At 45.0% G+C, this 23,058-nt stretch overlaps 2 protein-coding genes across 2 annotated transcripts in view; both read left to right on the top strand.

Annotated features, from left to right (window-relative positions):
- DGKZ (diacylglycerol kinase zeta) overlaps positions 1–23,058 on the top strand; it is a 142,893-nt gene that overhangs the window by 3,266 nt on the left and 116,569 nt on the right. The gene's annotated exons all lie outside the window — the stretch shown is intronic.
- Positions 8,904–21,638, top strand: LOC132592151 (uncharacterized protein K02A2.6-like). Its single transcript, XM_060274540.1, has one exon. It carries the CDS (start codon positions 15,199–15,201, stop codon positions 19,273–19,275), a length of 4,077 nt encoding a protein of 1,358 aa, XP_060130523.1. The 5' UTR covers positions 8,904–15,198; the 3' UTR covers positions 19,276–21,638.

Raw genomic sequence — 23,058 nt, 5'->3', positions numbered from 1 at the left:
CCTTGAGAGTCATCTGGTCCCACTCCCTGCAACGCAGGAATCTCAGCTCAAGCATCCAGGGCAGGTGGAAACATGGGCGTAGCCGGGGGGAGGCAGTGGGGCAGCTGTCCCCCAATCATATTAATCAATAAAAATACTTAAGTAACTGAGGTTCTGCCCCCCCCAAAAAACATAAATCCTGGCTACGCCCATGGGTGGAAACCTCCGAAGGAGAGTCCACCACCTCCCATTGTGCTGTCGAACAGCTCTTACTGCCAGAAGCGAAGGACTGCTTCCAGGTTACACACTGCTTATTAATGCCACCATTAAGTGCCTTATTGTATGTTGCAGCTGGACACAGCTGGGCACCTTAAAGCCAGAGGGATGACTTGCCCTAACATGGTGCCCCCTAACATGGTGCATACAATGGTCTACTTTCTGAACCTTTAAAGCATTCTGGCCTGGATGCCGCCATGAGTGAGGGATTATCAAGGCTGGGAAAGGGAGGTGAACAGGATTTGCCTTCCAAGCTATGCTTCTCCAGGTGTGCAGGGTATGTTTTATGAATGTATTAGCTCGCCGCAATTATCCCAGATTCCCTGTGGGAGGAATGGAACATATTACAAACTAATATGAACTATTTGGATTTGCTGGGAAGCTGCTTCATCATCGTCCTATCTGGCCAGGGGTTCTGAAAACTCCATCTTTGAGTTCTGATTTTCTTCTGATTGGGACCTGTAGCAAACTTTGCATGCCTCTTCTGATGACCCAAAAAACACACCCTTCGCACCTATATTTTCCACCTGTGACACTTGCAGATTCTAGTTATAATTAATTCTGTGATAGTTGTTGAAAGTGACTCATGGAGTTGTCAGTCAGGACAAAATGTTCAAAACGCCGCTTTTTAAGCAGTCAAGGATGCATACAGACACCTTTTAGGCACAGAAAACTTGTTCTGTTTGGTGTGTGTGTGTGTGTGTGTGTGTGTCTGTGTGTGTGTGTGTGTCTGTGTGCCGCAGCCTGTTAAATGCCTTAAGAAGAAAATATATCAGTCAGTGTGAGAATATCCTTTATTAACCAACTTAACAACAACAACAACAACTCCGGGCAGCTTTCAACAAATTAAAACACAGTATGACATCAAACATTTCAAACTTCCCTGTACAGGGCTGCCTTCAGATGTCTTCTAAAAGTCAGATAGTTGTTTATTTCCTAGACATCTGATGGGAGGGCGTTCCACAGGGCAGCTATATTATTCGTGCCTGTAGCCTTTCTGACCAGAATGGAAGGGAGATCAGCGTTTTATATCACTGTCCAACCTGGAATCTGAAGAAAGAAAGGCAGAGACAGGATGATGAGCCTGGCAATGTCTCTAAACCAGAACTGGTCTCGTGCAGAAAGCCAGGCCTAGCCACAGACACACACTGTTGCATTGCAATATGCAGGACGAGTCTTGACTCTTGGGTTGTAATCTAGTCTCTGTAAGCGGCTGTGTAGTGTAGCAGACTAGGCAACTGAGATTGTTAGTAAGAATCAGGACAGAGAACAATCCTAGTGAGATGGAATTTAATATTCAGGTTCTGCATGCAGCAACCATCCGGCTCTCAGTACTTCTCTGTCCTCCTTAGTCTTCTCTCCTGGGATAGTTCCAACCTGTGATTAACGCAGGGCATTCCGAAATGCTGGAGCTGCTGTAAATATTACAGGTGGGGGAATTTGGATATAGGAAGGGAGTGCCAAGACTGAAAAGTTCCAGGTGATATTATCACATTTGTATGTCAGTCTGTGCTCACAGGTTAGCACATGCAAATGCAGACAAATTCAAGCTATTTGCAAAGAGGAAAATTGAGATGCTCCTGTTGCCTAACACTGCAGGTCCTCTAAAAGAACACCAGACAGATGGCAGTCTTAACCACCAGGTCCAAAGAGAACCCAGGCAGGAAGAAATCCATAGGCACATCAAAGGAGTTGGATGTGCAGGCATAACCCAGTACGTACAGCACGCTGTGAGCTGTTCTAACCACCTCCCATTCCTCCACAGCATTTGTCAAAAAATGGAGGACTGTAGGATCAGGGTCAGCTCTATAATCTTCCAACTAGAATGCAGGAATCCCAACACGCAGTCTCCCATCCAATAGGAAACCATGCCGGACCCTGCTTAGCTTTGCAAATGTGCTAGCAGTTTTATTGCTGCACCACTGTTTAAAGAACGCTTTAAATGTATGGTGTGCACACAACCTACTTATACTAGTTTGCGGGTGGCGCTGTGGTCTAAACCACTGAGCTTCTTGGACTTGCCGATTGCAAGGTTGGCAGTTTGAATACGTGCGACAGAGAGAGCTCCCTTTGCTCTGTCCCAGCTCCTGCCAACCTGGCAGTTCGAAAGCACACCAGTGCAAGTAGATAAATAGGTACTGCTGCGACAGGAAGATAAACAGCATTTCCGTGCACTCTGGTTTCCATTACGGTGTCCAGTTGTGCCAGAAGTGGCTTAGCCATGCTGGCCACATGACCTGGGAAGCTGTCTGTGGACAAATGCCAGCTCCCTCAGCCTGAAAGCAAGATGAGCGCTGCAACCCCATAGTCGCCTTTGACTGGACTTAACCGTCCAGGGGTCCTTTACCTTTTACCTTTACTTTACTGTTTTGCAGTGTGGGGGGGTTGGCATGAGGATTAGCAAAAGGCTCCCTGGAAAGAGGATGGCTGATTGGGATACAACTGCTGCGAAGGCAAAATTTCCTCAGCTTGTCTGAGACCCCACATTTCACGTCATGTTAACTGCCTATGGGCACTTCCTTCCAGTCCTCTGCCTGCTCTGCTCCCCCAGCCGGAAGAAGGGTGGAGGGTGGCAGCACCAGCCTTTTGCGTAAAGCCTCTGGAAGAAGGAGGAGGAAAAAAGCACCCTTGATATTTTTAAGGACTTGGAAATAAATGTTTCTTCCAGAAATAGAGAGAATGTGGTGTGTGTGTAGGTGTCTCTGGTGGGGGGAGCGTGGGCTGCCGGAGCAGGTTATATATAGCACTTCCCGAGCCAAGCCTCTTAGCAGCAATGGATTTGCAAGGCTCGCTGGCTCCAGCCTTTGCGGAAGCGGCTACAATAAGAACCTAAGTAGGTTTCATGTTTATATACCTGATTTTAGCACTGATTCACTGGGGGGGATTTGGGGAAGTCATTCAGAGAAGCAAGTGAGACAAAAGCCTCTCGGCCCACTAATTGGCCACTAGTTTCACTAATTGCCATATTGCACATTACAAAACTAGGTAGGCTGCTGCGTGGGTAGCATAACCATGGAAGGATTTCATAATCTGTGAGGGAGACAAGCGGTGCTTCGATTACACTGGGGCATGCCCCCCTCCTTAGCTTTTACGACAGCCCCCTTAGCTACTGTTTTTAGAAATGTACAGGGGCACAATTTGTCTGTAATTGTCTAGCAGGTGTTAGGAAGAGAGGGTTTGTAAATTTCATTAAGGCCCCCTACTTTTCCTCACATTATTCAAACGACTTCTGAGACCCTCGGTGTCAGCAAGCGAGTGGCAATTGCCCCCAAAATTGTACAGCATGTAAAAATTAAATGTGTATATGCCTCTTACGGATTGTGAGGTACGGCATAATATAGGTTACACACTGTGTGCTTGGATGAAGCAGCCGATTATGGCTAAAATTCATGTGCCCGTATTTTCTTGCCACAAGGGTGCTTTTTTCATTCCTCTGCCCCACAGCTGACAAAAGGCTGAACATGTTTTCAAGCTCACACAAGTGAGGCAGCCTGGCTCGCTGAATTCATATTGTGTGGGCTGAACCATTCAGAGGCTCTGAATGTTTGTGAACGTTCATCACCAGTTGACTGAAAAATATCACCTTGCAGTGGGAGGGCGGGGGCGGGGGCGGGAATCTAAATGATACTCAAAGCATAACTGTGGGCTTGGGATATCCGCCAGTGCTCAAAAAGGACTCTGTGGAAGTCAACTTTTAAAACATGGATTTGTGACTATTAATCTCCCAGCATCCCTCACTGTGACCTGAGCCATTACAATCCTCACCGTTCTCAGGTATTGCAAGCACAAGGGAAAGCACTTCCTGAAGCCAGTAGCAAAGTCTATGGCTAGTTTGGCTGGTGCAAAGAATCCTGGTGCCAATAGATCAGATTTCTCAAAGGGTGGAGTCAGCACTTCACCTTTAGTAGAAGAGGCCCTATGGCTCTTATCCGCCAAGACTGCCAGAAGTGCTTATTAGAGTGGAGTAAAATGGTAGGGAACAATATACCCTCCAACATTTCTCTGATGAAAATAGGGACATCCTATTCAACAACAACAACAATTTTCTTTATACCATGCCCATCTGACTGGGTTTCCCCAGCCACTCTGGGCAGCTTCCAATATATATCAAAACACAATAAAACATTTAACATTAAAAATCTTCCCTATACAGGGATGCCTTCAGATGTATAATTGCATATTATCAGCGGATAATAAACTCCCAAAATCCGCTGTTGGGAAATGTCTTTATTGGGACCCACCAAAATGTCACAAAAAGTGTGACGAGGGTTCTCTATATGCCCTTTTGGGCACTTTCCCCTGATGTGATCCTTCACATGGAGCTAAGCATCACTTTTCTCATCTATCCCTTACTCTTCCTGCATGGTGGCCTCCTTACCTCTACACCTTATGTTGCAAACAGATGGGTTTGTTTACCTAGTAAGCACTAGCACTAGAGGTCAGCAGTTGCAGGAACACAAGCCTACTTGTTATCCTTATCTCTCAGGCTTATCAACTATTCCTGTGGTAGGTGCAGGGACACCAGGAAGGCTATTTCACTTTTTCAGCCCTATTTCAGCACTTGGCTGTGACACAGAAGAGGGCAAATACCTGTCCCCAGCTGCCCCAGAGAGCAGTGTTAGATTTAACAGAGTTAAGGGTAGATTTCAGAGGAACATTAGGAAGAAACTTCTTGATGGCCAGAGCAGTTTGACATGGAGGGCACTTGCCAGCGGTGGGCACTCTCCCTTGCTCAAGGTCTTTCAGGCAGAAGTTAGGCCCTCATCTGATAGAGGATATTCTGAATTGCGAAGTTTGGAATAAAGGTCTTACAAGGCTGGGCCAACACTCCTATTGATTCTGCATCCAGTGTGGTTTCCACTGTTGGTTTGGGAAGCAGTATACACATGATGCTGGGACGCGGGTGGCGCTGTGGGTTAAACCACAGAGCCTAGGGCTTGCAGATCAGAAGGTCGCCGGTTCGAATCCCCATGACGGGGTGAGCTCCCGTTGCTCGGTCCCAGCTCCTGCCAACCTAGCAGTTCGAAAGCACGTCAAAGTACAAGTAGATAAACAGCGGGAAGGTAAACGGCATTTCCGTGTGCTGCTCTGGTTCACCAGAAGCAGCTTTGTCATGCTGGCCACATGACCTGGAAGATGTACGCTGGCTCCCTCGGCCAATAGAGCGAGATAAGTGCCGCAACTCCAGAGTTGGTCATGACTGGACCTAATGGTCAGGGGTCCCTTTACACATGATGCTAGCCACAAGCCACTTCTATCCTGTCATTTGTTAAGAAGTGCTGCATTTTGATGCCTTTCCCCCCAGGCTTGCTTCAATCCAAACTGAGAAAAAGAATGAGCGAACTGTGTTTCAAGCTGGTAATGTGTACACAGCCCAACTATATGATTCTATGAACCAGAGAGACTCATTCTCTGAATTCTAGAAGATTCACCCATTTCCCCAAACAGCCATCTCTTTCAACAGATCCCACACTATGGTTGCTCCCGTGATGTAACCATCACTGCAGCTCTTCTGCTCCCCAAAACTCCCAGAACAGAAGACAGGATATTTGTTCAGTGTTGTCACTTACTCTGCCTGTTTCTCTGGAGCTGGCAGCCATCATCATCATCATCATCATCATCATTAGATTTGGTGGTGTACTTTCTGTTTTATTGTTTATGACTACTTTTGTTATGTTTTGAATTATGTGATTTTTCATGTTGAAAGCCACCTTGAGCATGGTTTTAACTATGGGAAAGAGGCATGCAAATAAAAAGATGTATGTATATGTATGTGTATATATATATATATATATATATATATATATATATATATGTATTCTAATATATTTTATTTATACCCCCACCTCTTTTCCTGATGGGAATTTCCAAGGTGGCTTGGAAATTACCCCAAATGGAAATCATTCTTGTAGGATCTAATTCTACTTCCAGGCTTATGGGAATGTTTAGGATTCACTGGTTATTTTGACCCTGTGCTCTCCAGAGTTTACTGCTTCACTGTAGCAGCTGTTTACTGTGCATAACTATTACAGTGTGGAACTTACAATCATAGATTTGTAGAGCTCGAAGGTACCCTGAGGGTCATCTAGTCCAACCCTCTCCAGTGTGAGCTTAAATATGTTTACATGGAAACTTGCTGAGTTCAGAGGTGCTTACATCTTGATAAGGCTTACATCTCCTTTTTTGGAGGTCTTTAAACAGAGGCTTGACAGCCATATGTCAAGAATGCTTTGATGGTGTTTCCTGCTTGGCAGGGGGTTGGACTGGATGGCCCTTGTGGTCTCTTCCAACTCTATGATTCTATGAAGGACTGTAGCTTTCGTTACACAATAGCAGGGAAACAAATGAGACACTTCTTAAGGGGCATAATGGGATGTTCTGGGAAGAGATGAGGTTATGTAGATTTAGAAAAAATTGAAAAATAATAATAATGAGGTTTGTAACCTGTCACTTATAACTCGCGTCTTAGAAATCTGCTTTAGACTGCCTGAGCACAAAATGTAATTTTCCATGAGGACCTCTTAACTACACAAAGTCATGACAATTTGGTTCCCGGTCAATTGGAGTTTCCTTTTTGTCTTCACGTGCTTGACAAGTTATCACAGCAGGGAGGGTGACAGTGTTGCAATACCAGTGGTGGGATTGTAGTCTGTGCTGATGTGAACACATCACTTATGCCTTTGCAATGAGAACCACAGACTCAGCTGTTTCATGCAGTGATGTAGCACTTTTTAAGCTCAGACCATGAGTTTACAAATTCTGAAGTTCTGAGGGGGAGCACAGAGATAAAGAAGATCACAAGAAAGATCACAAGACAGCCCAGAGAACGTTTCTAAATATTGGTGGAGGAGTATGAGGAAGAAAAACCTAGTACAATGAGCTTGCTATCTATCACACAGACCCAATGAAATACTTGCAAAGCCCTAGCTCTTTCACTACCTCTTGTAGCCCAAGGAGCAGGGCTGTATATAGTCTATGATTCTGCTATTCCACAGGTAGAACAAGCACAGACATTGTCATGGAGCGCCAAATTCAGTAACCTAAGGGTGCTTCCAGATGAAAGGTTCCTGGCATAAGAGACTCTTAGCTTTCAAGCTTTTATGCACCTTCAGAAATAGTTTTTAAAGTGAGTGGTCAAAGCCTGAAGACATTTCAGTAAACTGAGGCTATGTACACAATTGCAGATTAAAATTCAGCAAGGTCGTTCCTCTCTTGCATGTTGTGTACATCAGAGAGGGGGTGGAGGTGCCTTCACCAATGTGCATTATATTGGTGCAAGAGAAATCTATATCTATCTGTCTGTCTGTCTGTCTGTCTGTTAATGAATTCCTTCATACCAGGATCCAGGTTGGGGGAAAACACTCTTTGCTGAGAGAACCCCAGCAGAGATTTAAAATAACAAAATATGTGGCAAAGTAAAGCATGAAAATATAGGCTGTTTAGACCTTTAAAATATGCCCGTGTGAGTTCCAAAACTCCCCTCTTTCCCCAGAACAGGAAAAGGCCACACATTTCACAAGTTGAACAATACAGTGTGCAAAATAATAGGTGGGTCTGCAGAAGTCAGCTTTATTTTGTGCAGTACTAGGATTACCTTGGCATTCTTGTTTTCAGAACAAAGTACAAAGCTCAAAAGCTTGCAACCTGCCAACTGTATCACATTGAAAGATAATTATCTCTACAGGGTTTGATGTGCTCAGTGGTACAGTTAGCTAATTTCAGACTCTGGACTTAATGGTCTTATCCCACCCACTTTCCCTTAGGTGCTAGTATTACTTCATCTCAAAATCTGATAAGCCAGCCCTGCTGATCAGCCCTCTTAGGCATTCTGCTGAATGGAGCCCTAGACATCTGCCCCAAAGTCCTGCCCTGCTGGAACCAACTAGGACGTACTCCCCGCTCCATTTCAAATCTTATCCACAAAAGCCTCATCATTTCCTTCAGCCTGATCAATATCCCAGTAGCCATGGCCTGTGCCAAGCACTCCCATCGTAAACAGGCGCAATCCTGCTAAACAAAGGCACTTTGTGCAGCCAGGATGCGGGGCTCCTACTGTGAGCTGTCCCTGCTGCTGCATGGCATGAAGTCTCAGTGGCCTTGCTGTGTGCCACTTTGACAACGGTGAAGCCTGGAACACTGCTGTCATTGTGTTTGTGGGCTGGGAAATGAGATGCAGGAGTTACATCCTCAGCTCCCAGGTGGGAAGACATGTGCAGATGGGATGGATGCTTTATGGGAAGGGAGTTTGATGAACTCATAAAGCCTTCCCTTTGAATCCTTTTTAAATCATGTTAATCAGGCTTCATAGAATAGCATAACCAAATCCCCATTTGCTCCCACCAATCTGTGTCTGCAGCTCTTTGACGTGAGCCTGTGTTTCAGCATCTCTTAAAGAAAAAAGAAGAAAAAGTGTTCACAGGACAGTGCTTCATGAATACAACTGCTGTGTTGCCCTTCAACTTGGACAACGCTGCTTTTTCCAAGACCCGGTGCCAACTGACAACCCCCAAAGAGTGAGATTTGCCCATTCTGGCACAGGTGGGAAATCAATGGGGACCGAAGGGAGCAAGTTCACACTCTTGCATTACTCGCTGGGCACTGCTGCAGATTTATTATTATTATTATTATTATTATTATTATTATTATTCACAGACCTGGTGCTGCCTGAAAGATTCGTAGCAGCTGATGTGTAATGATTGGACTCAGCTCTTTGTGCATCTAGTTTGCAAGAGTTCCAGCAGGGCACGAGGCAAGGGAATTGTTGACTTAGGCAAAATATATACATACAGTATATATCGCATGCTCAAAGAAATAGGAAATGAACAGGTTCTGGGATTCTTGGTGAGACCTGGTGGGCAGGCATAGGCAAACTCGGCTCTCCAGCTGTTTTGGGACTACAACTCCCATCACCCCTAGCAAACAGGACCAGTGGTCAGGGATGATGGGAATTGTAGTCCCAAAATATACGGAGAGCCAAATTTGCCTATGCCTGGGTGAGGCCTGGGAAAGCACCCTCTGAAACGTACAGAGTCTTCTGACTTTGTGTCTCACTAGCACTCACTGCAGCTCACTCTTCTCTTGCTTTTTCCTCTTAAAATAAGGCCAGGCCTTGCTGTACATGATTGACTCCCCCAGTGCAAGAGGCTGCTATATCTTCCAGCTTGAGCCTGGCTTTGTCAGGATCTTTTCTGAGCCCACTTGTTTCTTCAGATAGTTTAGGTAGCTGAACAATTTGGAGGTAGCCGCCCCCATGTTTTTCCTCTTCCCCTGGCAGATGGCTTCACTTGCTAATGCTTCCTCCTTCCTTTGGCTGGAAACTTTCCCAACGGGATTATTGGGCAGCCTGCAGGAACCAACACATGGTGCACATCTCTGTTGTGCTCTCTTCCTGCCAATCCCACCTCTTCATTCAGTCGGTTGGCCTTTGCTTGGGAGTCTGTTCTTCTCTGCCAGGCTGCATATGGTTCTGTCCTCCCCTCTCAGCTGGTGGGCACTGCTTCCTGCGCTTAGCATTTTCAGATGCATAACAGAGGGCAGGAACAATCTGTCTGGCTTTAGCTTAACCACTGGCTGATGCTCGATTTGTTGTTGATTGAGAAGGACTAGCACCAAAAATCTACAGGTTGCCCTATAAGGTGGGCGGGATGGTGGGAACCTTTCTGAAATGTGTGCTTGTTGGCTGTCTTATCTGGGCCAACTGAACTGATCTCTGTTGCTTGTCATAATATTATCCGGCTTTGTGTGCAAGAAAGTGTAACAAGCCAACTGCTGCCCAGAATTTCCCAGGTTCTTTGCAAATTGCACAGGCTTGACAGTACAAGTATACATTTTGGATCGGCAGTACGGTACATTCTGTGGCCAGAAAAGAATGGATGGACTAGAATGGGAGGACTGTCCTTCTCAGGAAGAATCTCTGTCCATGATGAACACACCAAGAGATCCGGGAACTGGAGAATTCTTAACAGGATTTCTCATGCCTTCCAGCAGATTCTAGCAGGGACCTTGGCTTTTGTCACAGAGCAAATTCAGCAGCTTAGGGTCTACAAAAGTTTAGCAGTGATTATGGTGGGACATGAAATTTATGTGTTCATTTGTTTTTTAGCGCATACCTGGCCTTCGAAAGACAACAAAAGCAGCTTATGGAGAAACAGCAGCAAAATAACAGTTAAAAGATTCAAAAGCAGGCATTGTGAGAAATTCTCAGTGTGTCAGATGGGTTTGTAGATGACAGAAACATGCTATTCTGATAACCAGAGCAGCTTGGGTTCAATCATGCGCTTCCCGGGTTTACCGCCCACCATTCACAATCTCTACATGGCCTCAATCAATGTTCTGACAAGTCATGCATCCCCCACAACTCACCTTTCCATTATGGAACCTTGCACCATCTTCTGGCAGAAACCTGCACCTGCAGTTCCAAATGTTTTCATTGCCACTGAATGATACTGAGAAAACGCATGGGAGGAGGCTTAAACATTCTAAAGTGATACATACATTCTAAAGTAGTACATACGTTCTAATCTGTTAGAAACTCTTGTGTTATGATATATGCAATGCATAATAATGGAATTTAAAACCTACAAATCTTAAGTCAGTAAGAATGTACACTCAGAATCTGTTATATCATTATAAAGCGTGGTTTAAAATGCTACAAAGGCAGGTGCATAAGGCAGGATTTTCTACATTCCATGTTCACTGCTGCAGGACACAGTTAAACACATTAAGTGCCCCTGGAAAAGACACCTTCCCCCTACCACTGTGCAGCAAAGACTGAGCAGTTATGCTCCCACATGGGATGGCTCAGTTGGTAGAGCATGAGATTCTTAATCTCAGGGTCATGGGTTCAAGTCCCATGTTGGGCAAAATATCCCTGAATTGCAGGGGGTTGGACCAGATGACCCTTGGGGTCCCTTATAACTCTACAATTCTATGGTTTCTGTGAGTCGTGTCGATTGTTTGGAACTGGCACAGGCTGAATGCCATTCTCCTGTTTATTGGTGAAGGGTGGTGTGCTCAAGATGTAGCATGCACGGTCTCTTAAATGTGCAGATGTGTAGCAAGAAATTTCCCAAGTATCCTTACAGCTCCTTAAATTAGATTAGATTAGATTTCTTTATTGTCATTGTGTAATTACAATGGAATTGGATGCTATCCCATAAAAACAAAAACAAGAAACAAAAAACCCCACACATTTTCAGCCACACATTCACTGTAAAGGAGCATGAGGTGAGACAGGTATGGAGGATGGTGAATCCAAGGAAGGCTGCTGGACCTGATGGTATCACAGGAAGGGTGTTGGGGGGCTGTGCAGATCAATTGGCGAAGGTCTTTACTAAGATCTTCAACAAGTCACATTTAACATGCTGATAGAACATTGGGAGCACAGTCTTAAGTTTAAAACTGATACCACCTGGCAGCCCGAGGGCCAACAAGTGTACTCTACAGAGCAGAAAGTCTCAAACTGTGTCAGAGGCGATTTTAGGGTAGCATGACTGGTACAGTTGCTCTGATGCAGGGGGCATCAAAACAATGCTGCAGAATAAAGCGTGAGAGGTGGGGGGACGGGGACACACTGAATTTTAGAGCTTAAAGTCTGCCTCTGATTGTGTTCTGTGGACAACTTGTGGCTCATGAGCTCCATTCAGGAAAAGTTGTGGAACAGTCAAGAACAGCTGCACTTTTTACAGTATTCCCCCCCCCCCCCGGTGACAGTGATCACAGTGCGTTGCTCAACAAAACAGGAGGATCCATCTCTTTCCAAAGGCAAGACTGTAGTTATTAAAACGTAAATTATGTATGTGCTTTGTAGAACAACAGAAGTTTATTAAGTAGTCCACTGAGACCCACAGCAATTTTCAAATGGTCCTCAGGGGAGAATATTTGAGAATTGTTGCTGTACATCAATGGGAAACACCCTTCTTAGTGCGACTGTTTCTGTAGATACTGTTGGAGCCAGTCTCCTGTTGGTGCTGCTTCTGCCGCTGCCACTGTAAGCTATGGCTCTTTCAACATCACAGCCTAGTGCACTCCTTAAAATGCTTCACATTAAGCATTTAAATTAGCTCACAGCACCATTATTTAAAGCACCCCAAAGCACAATGTAAATACTGCCTTGGGATTTCTGCATGCTCCGGGTTCAAAATATCTCTAAAAGAAATCCGTTACAACCATTCCACTGATTTTGTTAAAGCTGGATCACACCTATTAGGTATTGTGGCATTCATCTGAACATAAATGCTGTTCGTAGTCAAGGTATCCCACATTCATTCCTGAGTAAATTCCCACAGATCTCATGAATTTTTTACCCACTCTTCAAATGCAAGATTTTATCAGATGATATTAAATCCCATACATGTTTGTGGTGTGTGTGTGTGTGTGTGTGTGTGTGTGTGTGCTATAGTTGCATTAGCATGGACCCAGCACCAACAGCATGATATCCTGGTCTCTTGGAAAGGGATGGGGTGCAATTAAGAACATAATAAAATAAAGCAAGCCTTGCTGGATTAGACAAAAGTCCATCTTGTCTAGTATCCTATTTCCATCCGTAACCAGCCAAATACCTTCAGGAAGCCCACAAACAAAGCATTAGCAGAGCCCTCCTGTCATTTGTTCTGGCATTTGGCATTCTAAGGTATGTTGCCTCTCAAGCTGGAGGCTCCACTCAGCTATCATGCAAATAGACATTGGTTGACCTGTCCTCCATGAATTTGCCTGTCCTCCATGAATTTGCCTAATGCCCTTTTAGAACTATCCATGTCCAATGGAAGTGAATTTCATAAGTTAATTATGTGCTGTCTGGGGAAAAAACTTCTTTGTTTGTCTTGAATATACTGCCAGCCACTTTCACTGAGTTCCCTTGAACACCAGTGTAGTGACATTGTCTTGATTGATGAAATAAGCACACCCTTGTTCAACCACCACCACCACCACCACCAGAATCTGGAGAGAAATGTAGCCCAGTGCTGGAAACGGGAACACACAGTTCATTTTATGTCATCTATCTATCTATCATCTATCTATCTATCTATCTATCTATCTATCTATCTATCTATCTATCATCTATCATCTATCTAAAATGCTCTCAAACCGAGAGAATGTTGCAACAGATGAGAAAGCAAATTTGCTGATGTTTATCACTCAGTTCGTTACATAATAAGTTTTCGTGCACTGTACATAGTGTAGAGAAACACTTAGCCTCTAAATTGTCTTCTTTTAAAGTACATCTCCTTTCCTGACATTCATGCAGCCACATTCCACACAGCACCTGCAATGGCAGTGGTTACACTAGCTGTGTAGAAAACAAGACTTCCCTAGCAGTTACTTAGGTCAAGTATGCACAACAGCTGTTTCCCAGAAAACAAAGGGGTTTAAACCCAACAGGTGAATCTTTACTAAAAAATGTGCAGTGGAAATATATACAGTTTAAAGTAAGCCCCATCATATTCAATAGGGCTTCCTCTCAGGTATCTGCAGTCTTAATCTGATTCCTTGTTACAGGTAGGTAGCCGTGTTGGTCTGAGTCGAAACAAAATAAAAAAATTCCTTCAGTAGCACCTTAAAGACCAACTAAGTTTTTATTTTGGTATGCATGCACACAAAAGCTCATACCAAAATTAAAACTTAGTTGGTCTTTAAGGTGCTACTGAATGAATTTTTTAAAATCTGATTCCTTGTTTCTTTCCCCCAAAGGCATGTACTTCTGTAATGGAGAGTGTGGACCAGGAATTTCTAAAATAATTGCAATCATTCTTACCATACTACAGTCACTAGGATTGCTCAGACAATTCCATGGCTGTAAAAGTGCTATAAAACTAATATATTCATTCTGTAGATAAGCGTGGATTTACTTGGAAATAAGTCCCACTGAATCCACTAATAGTTGCTGCTGCTCCCAATGAAGTCTGCATCAGATCACTGTCCTACAACGTCTTTCAATGTGCTGCTTGAGTTGCTCTGAAATCTACGGCCTGAGATATAAATGAAATAAATTGCTGATATCATTAATGACATAGGTGTGGACATCTTATTGTGATATTCCTTAGTGCATATAATAGGATGCATGTAATATGCAGCTTTGTTTATTAACCATTATTGTAATAAAGATAGGCATGCTCAAGCTGTACAGTATTTCGTCCTTTCCCTTTAACAATGTTCCCTGTAGGGTTGGAAAACCAGAAAAGGGTTATTATTTTTCTGTCATTGATCCTTTCATACCTTAAAAAGAATTAACTTTTAAAAAATAAAATGGTAACATATATAAGGTCATGATGACAATTATTTGTAAGAAAATTCATTAGCATTCTGTTCGCAGTTTTAAAATGGGAGGGTCCTTTGTGTATCAGTGTTTTGTGGTCTGAATGTAAAAATAAAGGTCTTTCTGTTCCCCATTGGTGCTGGAAAGCCATCAGGACGGTAGAATCATACTGTTTCTCACTCATCAGATGATATAATATGGGTCATTCTTACTGTTGTGTATTGAGTCAAAGGATTTTATATCTGTATTATTATTGTCTGTATTTGCATTAGGATAAAGTAACTGCCTTTTGGTTCCAGAGGGTACAGCTACTATTGGTTCATTTAAGCTGCTGTATTTGGATCCTCTGTCTTATTGGTTCCCTCCAAAAGGCAGCACTGTGATTGCCTGATATTGTTCCCTCCAAAATGTATCCCTTCCTAGCCAGTCCCCTGTCCCTATAAATGTAGCCTTCCTGCCCTCACAGTCAGTCTTGTTCACTTTAATAAAGAGCTGTTACTAGAGAACTGTCTCCAGCATGTTTTGTCAAGAGAGCTGAAATCACAAACCCCACGTCACAACAACTGGCGACGAGGATGGGATCCGGAATGCTGAGGAGCGGTTAAACACAACCCTGCCTCAGAGTCCGGATTGCAGCTGAGAACAAGACTCACTGGCCAGCTGAGAAGACGACCCTGCCCGCTAGGACAATGGAGAGTCCAAGGGTATTGGAGCCCTTCCAGCCATCAGAGCCCCACACCTGGGAAGACTACGTCGAACGCTTCGAGTTCTTTGCAGTGGCTCAAGGGATCACCGATGCCAGCAAAAGAAGGGCCACATTCCTGAGCTACTGTGGGCCCGAGACCTTCAAGCTGGCCAAGGCATTACTTGCTCCAGCGAAGCTGAGTGAGACATCTCTCAAAGATATTCTTGCCTGCCTAACAAGCCACTTGGCGCCTACTGAGACCAAGATGGCCCGGCGGATGGAGTTCCATAAGAGGCAGCAGCATGCTGGGGAGTCTGTATCCGCATTTCTGGCTGAACTCCGGAAGCTCGCTCAGCACTGCGGCTTCCAAAATCTGGAAGAGACTCTCCTGGATCGGTTTATTGGTGGTCTGAGCAGCAAGAAAGCCAGAAGACGCATCGTGGCTAAAGAAGAGGTTACCCTTGCTTCAGCCTTGAAGGAGGCCACCGCCACGGAGAATTATGAAAGAGAGGAGCTTGATGCCAGTCGCAAGGCCACTAAGCCACAGATAGAAGTTGCGCATGCCATGGATGAGCTAGAGGCTACTCCGAGCCAGAGCCCAGTCCGTGGGGTTGAGTTGGTGCGTCAGGCCTGCACAGTGCACAAAGATCGCCGAGGCAGTTGCCCAGGTTGTGGCGGAAACCATGAGCGGAAGAGTTGTCGTTTCAGGGATGCTATGTGCCGGACGTGCGGAAAGACGGGTCACATCGCCAGGGTCTGTAGATCGGCGGCGTCGGGAGCGACAGGAGCACCTAGACTGGAGCATCGCAGACCACCCACAGCACCTCGTTTTCTAAAGGACTGCCACTACGTAACGGAGATCAACGGGAGGGCCGTGCAGTTTCCAGCGCAAGGCAAGGCACACGTCAAGGTGAAGATTGAGGGTCAGCAGTGCGACATGGAGGTGGACTCCGGATCTGCATTCACCATCGTGTCGGACCAGACTGCGAAGACATTCTTCCCCAGGGGTAAGTTGCCCCCTCTGGAGCCCTTCCCGGCAACCTTGCAGTCGTACTCAGCAGGCCGCATCCATGTTATGGGAATGTGTGCCGTGAGAGTACAGTTCCGGGACAAACAGGCTGTACTCAAACTGGTGATTGCGAAGGGCAGTCGCCCCAGTCTCCTGGGCACTGACTGGTTCCCCGCCCTGGGACTGAGTATCTCAGGGCTTAATTCAATCCAAACCTGCCCTGAGATGAGCGAGGCATTATGCAAGGAATTTGCTGGTCTCTTTAATGGAAAACTGGGTTGTTATAAAGGGCCCCCAGTTGACTTTGAGTTGGACCCCGGGGTGGCCCCAATCCGACTCAAACCAAGGCGAGTGCCATTTGCACTGCAACCCAAGATCGAGGCAGAGCTGGATAAATTGGTCAAGCAGGGAGTTCTCTCACCCGTGGACTCTGCTAAGTGGGAGACTCCAATCGTCACGCCCCTTAAAGCAAATGGGGAAGTCAGGATATGTGCAGATTACAAATGTACTATCAATAAGGCACTCAGGGGAAACTCATACCCCATTCCAGTCGTATCACATCTGTTGGCTAAACTGGCTGGGGGCAAGGTGTTCGCCAAAATTGACCTGGCACAAGCTTACCAACAGCTGCCAGTAACCCCACAATCAGCGGAAGCACAGACTATTGTCACACATAAAGGGGCGTTCAGAGTTAACAGATTACAGTTCGGAGTTTGTGTGGCCCCAGGGATTTTTCAAGGGCTCATGGAACGCCTGTTAAGGGGTCTGCCGGGGGTCTTGCCATTTTTTGATGACGTTTTGATTGCTGGAAAAGACCCACAGGAACTGGTTGCGCGTGTCCGTGCAGTGTTGCTCAAGTTCAAGGAGGTGGGGTTGCAACTGAAAAAAGAAAAATGCAGTTTTGGGGTGCCAACTGTGGATTTCTTGGGGTTTAAAATTGATGCATCAGGCATCCACCCCACAGATGCTAAGATTAAGGCCATCATCGAGGCACCACGACCACAGAACAAGACGGAGTTGCAGTCATTCCTGGGACTTATCAACTTTTATCATTCATTCTTACCCCAGAAAGCTTCGGTAGCTGAACCATTACATAGACTTTTGCATAAAAAGACTGTGTGGCGATGGGGGCGGGAGCAGCAGAAGGCTTTTGACTCCTTGCGAGAAATGCTGAGTAGCAGGAGCGTCCTTGCTCATTATGATGAGTCGAAGCCGCTGGTCCTGGCATGTGATGCCTCTCAATACGGCCTGGGGGCTGTGCTGAGTCATAGGGAACCGGATGGGTCGGAAAAGCCCATCTCTTTCTATTCCCGTACGTTGTCACCCACGGAGCGCAACTATGCTCAAATTGATAAAGAGGCACTAGCAATTGTGTCAGGAATCAAAAAGTTCTATGATTATTTGTACGGTCGCCATTTCTCCATTGAAACGGACCACAAACCACTGTTAGGGTTGTTCAACCCAAACAAACAAACGCCACAAATTCTCTCCCCCAGAATGTTGCGTTGGTCAATATTCCTGAATGGGTTCCAGTACACCTTGACCCATGTGCCGGGGAAACAGTTGTGCCACGCTGATGCGCTGAGTCGATTGCCCCTTCCTGGCGGGAGCAATGAGGATCCTGCTCCGGCGGAGCACATTATGATGCTAGAAACACTTCCGGGGGCTCCTGTAACAGCTACTGATATAGCTGAGAAAACGAGGAAAGATGCTGTTCTCTCCCGTGTGCTCACTTGGGTGGGGAGGGGGTGGCCAGGTGGTCCGCATGAAGAAAAATTCAGGCCTTATGCGACAAGGCAGCACGAATTGTCCATGCATAAGGGTTGTCTCCTATGGGGAGATAGGGTGATCATCCCAGCACCACTGAGAAACAGGGTTCTTGAGACGCTTCACATGGGACACCCAGGAATGGTCAGGATGAAGTCGCTAGCCCGGTGTTATGTGTGGTGGCCTGGAATGGACCAGAACATAGAACAATGGGTACGAACATGCAAGGCATGCCAAGAGGTGCGGCCAGAAGTGGCCAGAGCACCAGTCCACTGGTGGGAGCAGTCCAGGGCTCCCTGGAGCCGGCTGCACATAGATTTTGCTGGGCCATTCCAAGGGAAGGTCTTTTTGGTTATCGTTGATGCATATTCCAAATGGTTAGAAGTGGCGATGGTCCCTAGCATGGCATCAGCTGCCGTAATCAAGGTGTTGAGGCAGCTGTTTGCAACCCACGGGTTACCTGAGACCATTGTATCAGATAATGGGGCAGCTTTTGTATCCCAAGAATTCAGGGCATTCTTGGCTGATAACTTCATAAGAGGGGTCACATCCGCGCCCTTTCACCCATCCTCCAATGGGCAGGCTGAGCGCATGGTACGAACAGCCAAAGAATCCATTGCGCGCTTAATGGAGGGTAACTGGTCGGCTCGCATTGCGCGAATGTTATTTTTGCAGCATGCGACGCCGTGTACTGCGACGGGCAAGTCGCCAGCCGAGCTGCTCTTAGGTAGAAGACTGGTAACGGTGCTGGATTATGTCCACCCAGATAAAATGCCAAACCGTAATTCAAGAGCAACCCCCCAGGCTGAGACTGACACAACAAGGTATCTCGCCCCTGAAGATCTGGTCTGGGTGAGGAACTATTCACGAGGTCCGCGGTGGGTGGCCGGTGTGATCACCCGGGCTAGTGGACCTGTGTCCTATTATGTGACCTTGGAAAATGGGCAAGTTTGGAAGAGACATATAGATCAGCTGAGGCGCCGGGCGCTCAGCAGGGAGGAGTCAGATAATTCATCCCTGGCTAATGACGCACAGCTGCAAGACCAGAGTGAAGATGGCCCAGAGGTGCAGTCACCAGGGGCTTCAGCAAATGAACCAGGGTCTGCTAATCCTCAGGATGACGAGGTACAGGTAGGGGACCCTGAGATGTCTGGGACTCCATCTGTTCCTGACGAAACCCCTATAGCAGCCCCTCCACCACAGGTAACACCCAATCCAGAACCTGCAACACCTGTTGTCAGGAGATCAGGTAGAAGTTGTAGGACCCCACAGTACCTGAGGGATTACGTCTGCTGTGCTCACTAGGGGGGGAGGGGTGTTGTGTATTGAGTCAAAGGATTTTATATCTGTATTATTATTGTCTGTATTTGCATTAGGATAAAGTAACTGCCTTTTGGTTCCAGAGGGTACAGCTACTATTGGTTCATTTAAGCTGCTGTATTTGGATCCTCTGTCTTATTGGTTCCCTCCAAAAGGCAGCACTGTGATTGCCTGATATTGTTCCCTCCAAAATGTATCCCTTCCTAGCCAGTCCCCTGTCCCTATAAATGTAGCCTTCCTGCCCTCACAGTCAGTCTTGTTCACTTTAATAAAGAGCTGTTACTAGAGAACTGTCTCCAGCATGTTTTGTCAAGAGAGCTGAAATCACAAACCCCACGTCACAACACTTACCACCACTACTTCCTACTCACTTCTTGAGCCTTTCTCTCCTACTTTCTGTTCTTGATACTTTCAATTCCTCATGGAGTTTTAGCTAAGTCACATGAGCCCTGTAAACTGTGCATCTGTTTTCCTATGAAATCTTAGGAAATTCTGGAGGGGGCTGTAGAACAGTAGAGGGTTGGTTTAAATTATGTCTGTTACAGTCATACCTCGGTTTAAGTACGCCTCGGTTTGAGTATTTTCAGTTTAAGTACTCCGCGGACCTGTCTGGAACGGATTAATCCACTTTCCATTACTTTCAATGGGAAAGTTCGCTTCAGGTTAAGTACGGTTCAGGTTAAGTACAGACTTCCGGAACCAATTTTGTTTGTAAACTGAGGTACCACTGTATATTTGTTTTACAAGATAGAGCTGGGAAATGTAGCTTAGGATTTTTTTTATTCATACCTTTCAGTTTCACAGCATTTTCAAAGTTCTAAAGCTGCACACAATCAAAACACAGCAATAATCAATAAAGCACAGTCTGTGTCCTAAACCATTTAGATATTTAAAGGCCAAAGCTAGCACTTTCAAATGGATCTGGAAACAAGTTGGGAAGCCAACAAACTTGACACAATTCAGATGTAACATGGAGATCAAAAATGTGGTCCCATCAGCATCCTACCTATTGCATTCTTGTGCCAGCAGAGGTTTCTGACCATTTTTCAGCAGGGAAGTAATGAACCCATTTGTTACTGTGGCAATATCTGACTTCACCAGAAAATAATACTTTTGTTTATTACAAATTGCAGGTGTGCCCTTTTCTGATTTAGATCAAGCCTGAGGCAGGGCAAAGCTTAGTTTTAGTTTTGTTTATTATATTTATGTATCATTTCACAACATTCAAAAGGCGTCCTAAATCACTTTACGGTAGAATAAAAATAAAAATATAATTATAAAACAAGAAATGCAATAAAAAATAACAATAGAAATGCTGAAAGTGTTCATCTGAAGATAAAGAAAACTATCTTTTCATATCACAGTCCCATTCTGTACTGGTTACTTATTGGGGCAAGGGGGAATCAGCCAGCAAGGACTGGAGATGTAAATTACATAATATCTAATTTCACTCTTGGGTCCACCATTTAGCTCCTTCACTTGTCTTATGTCTTATACAACACTCCCTTCATATTTTTAAAGGAATTAGAATGTTCTGGTGGGCTCTTTTTGTTTAAATTTATGGCTCTTATTGATGTAGGTGGTGGTAGGGAGATTGCTAAAACTGAAAGTGTGCCATTTTTGGTGGGGGGAAGAAGCCGCTTTGTATGCAAACTTAGACTTTGCATTTCGGCATCTTCTACAACTCTGTGAGAGCCAGTGCAGAGCACTGAATTTGGATCAGAGTACAAGTTCCTTTTCCACCATGAACATTGACCTTTGGCAAGCTTCACACCTCTCAACCTCAGTTCCTTTCTTTATAACATAGAAATAACAAGGGACCTGCCTTCCGGGGCTGCATACTGGGCCCCATCTACAGTATGCATTTATGGCAGTAACACACCACTTTAAACCGTCCCCGCTTTCCACAAAGACTCCTGGGAAATGTAGTTTGTTAAGGGTACTGAGATTTGTTAGGTCAGGAGACCCCCATGCCCCACCTTTGACAAATTACAGCCTCCAGAATTATTGGGCAGGGGTGGTTGGGAAGCCATGACTGTTTAAAGTGGTATAATACTGCTTTAAATGTTTAGTGCAGACGAGTCCATAGAAAGCATATTTAAAGTGCTAGGTAAAAGTCAGAGCGAGGTGGCAGCTGATTTTGGACATCACAGAGAACAAGCAACTTGTTAGTTATAGTAATAGCGTACAGTATTTTTTTTCTGCTGGGAAACAGTGCTTGTGGGATTTTCTGATTCAGGTGCCAAAATAACTTGTCCAGCCTTGGTACTATGCAGGGCTTTTTTTTCCCAACCAGAGCTCATCAGAGCTCAGCTCCGGCACCTCTCAGGTGGGTACCATTGCCATTCTTCTCTTTTATTTTTTTTACAAAGTAATAATCATAAATGAATAAGAATAAAGATGTACACACCACCGAGACCATTCCATTACAACTATCCAACCTCCCAAAATTTAAACACCTCTTATGATGGTTTGACCCCTTTCTGTTTTAACAGTACAAATTCTACAAACACCCTCCATATCTCCTCAAAATCATTTCTCCTGCATATTCCCTGTCTTACCTTAATGACACATGTTAATTTATCATTAATAGCTATATCCCACACCTCTTTATACCATTCTTCTGTTTTATATTCTGCTTGCCACTTCCACTTCCTAACTATAATAATTTGTGCAGCTGTCAATAAATTTGTGAGCAAGTCCTTCATAGCTTTTGAACCTTCTACCCCATCGTAAATTGATAATAATGCTACCTCTGGACTTTTGGTCAGCTTTAACCCAGTGATTTCTGTTATCTCCTTAAACACCTTTTCCAATTATTATTTTTTACATATTTACACCCCCACCACATGTGAACATAATTCCCGGTTTCCTGGCATCCCCTCCAACATAACACCAAATATTCCTTGTTTATTTGATTTAATCTGACTAGTGCTAAATACCATCTCCAAATTAATTTATAATAATTGCCATTCTAAGAGAACAAGGGAGAAGTTCATGGTAAGCTCCTGCACCACTTTTTTTCTAGAAAAATAGCACTGGTACTATGTACCTTTCCTTAGGAGAGGGGCAGGGGTGGACTTTGATAATCTTTCATAATATGGCACCCTGTGTGTGAGGAAAGGCCCATCTCTAATGTGCAGCCAAGGTTAACAGGTCCAGGAGCTCAAACGAAAAGCCATTCTTCAAAAACACATAAAAACTATTAATAATAATAATAGTAGTAATAATAATATATTATTTATACCCCGCCCATCTGGCTGAGTCTCCCCAGCCACTCTGGGCGGCTCCCAATTGAATATTAAAACAATACAGCATTAAATATTAAAAGCTTCCCTAAACAGGGCTGCCTTCAGATGTCTTTTAAAATTAGGATAGCTGCTTATTTCCTTGACATCTGATGGAAGGGCGTTCCACAGGGAGGGTGCTGCTACCGAGAAGGCCCTCTCTCTGGTTTCCTGTAACCTCACTTCTCGCAATGAGGGAACCGCCAGAAGGCCCTCGCCGCTGGATCTCAGTGTCCGGGCTGAACGGTGGGGGTGGAGACAAGGTTCATCGAAGAAAAAGGCTTCAAATGACAACACAAGTTAAAGCTACTCTGAAACAAAGAAACCAACAAGACTGTCTTGTCTGGTTATTAATTAGCTAGCACTCAAGGTGGTGCAAGTTGAGCAAGAGGTTCCTGAGTATAGAACAGAATTCAGTTTGGCAGCATGACCGGTAGCAGTGATCATTGCAGGATGAGAGGTGTCTTAAAAGGTAAAGGTA

Source organism: Zootoca vivipara, chromosome 1 (genome assembly GCF_963506605.1).
Source record: "Zootoca vivipara chromosome 1, rZooViv1.1, whole genome shotgun sequence".
Lineage (NCBI taxonomy): Eukaryota > Metazoa > Chordata > Lepidosauria > Squamata > Lacertidae > Zootoca > Zootoca vivipara.
Note: the sequence above shows the minus strand (reverse complement) of the source record. Positions and strands in the feature narration are given on the sequence as shown.

Bases quoted from the DNA above. Each gene is read 5' to 3' on its own strand.
- LOC132592151 (XM_060274540.1), top strand. From the start codon at position 15,199: ATGGAGAGTCCAAGGGTATTGGAGCCCTTCCAGCCATCAGAGCCCCAC.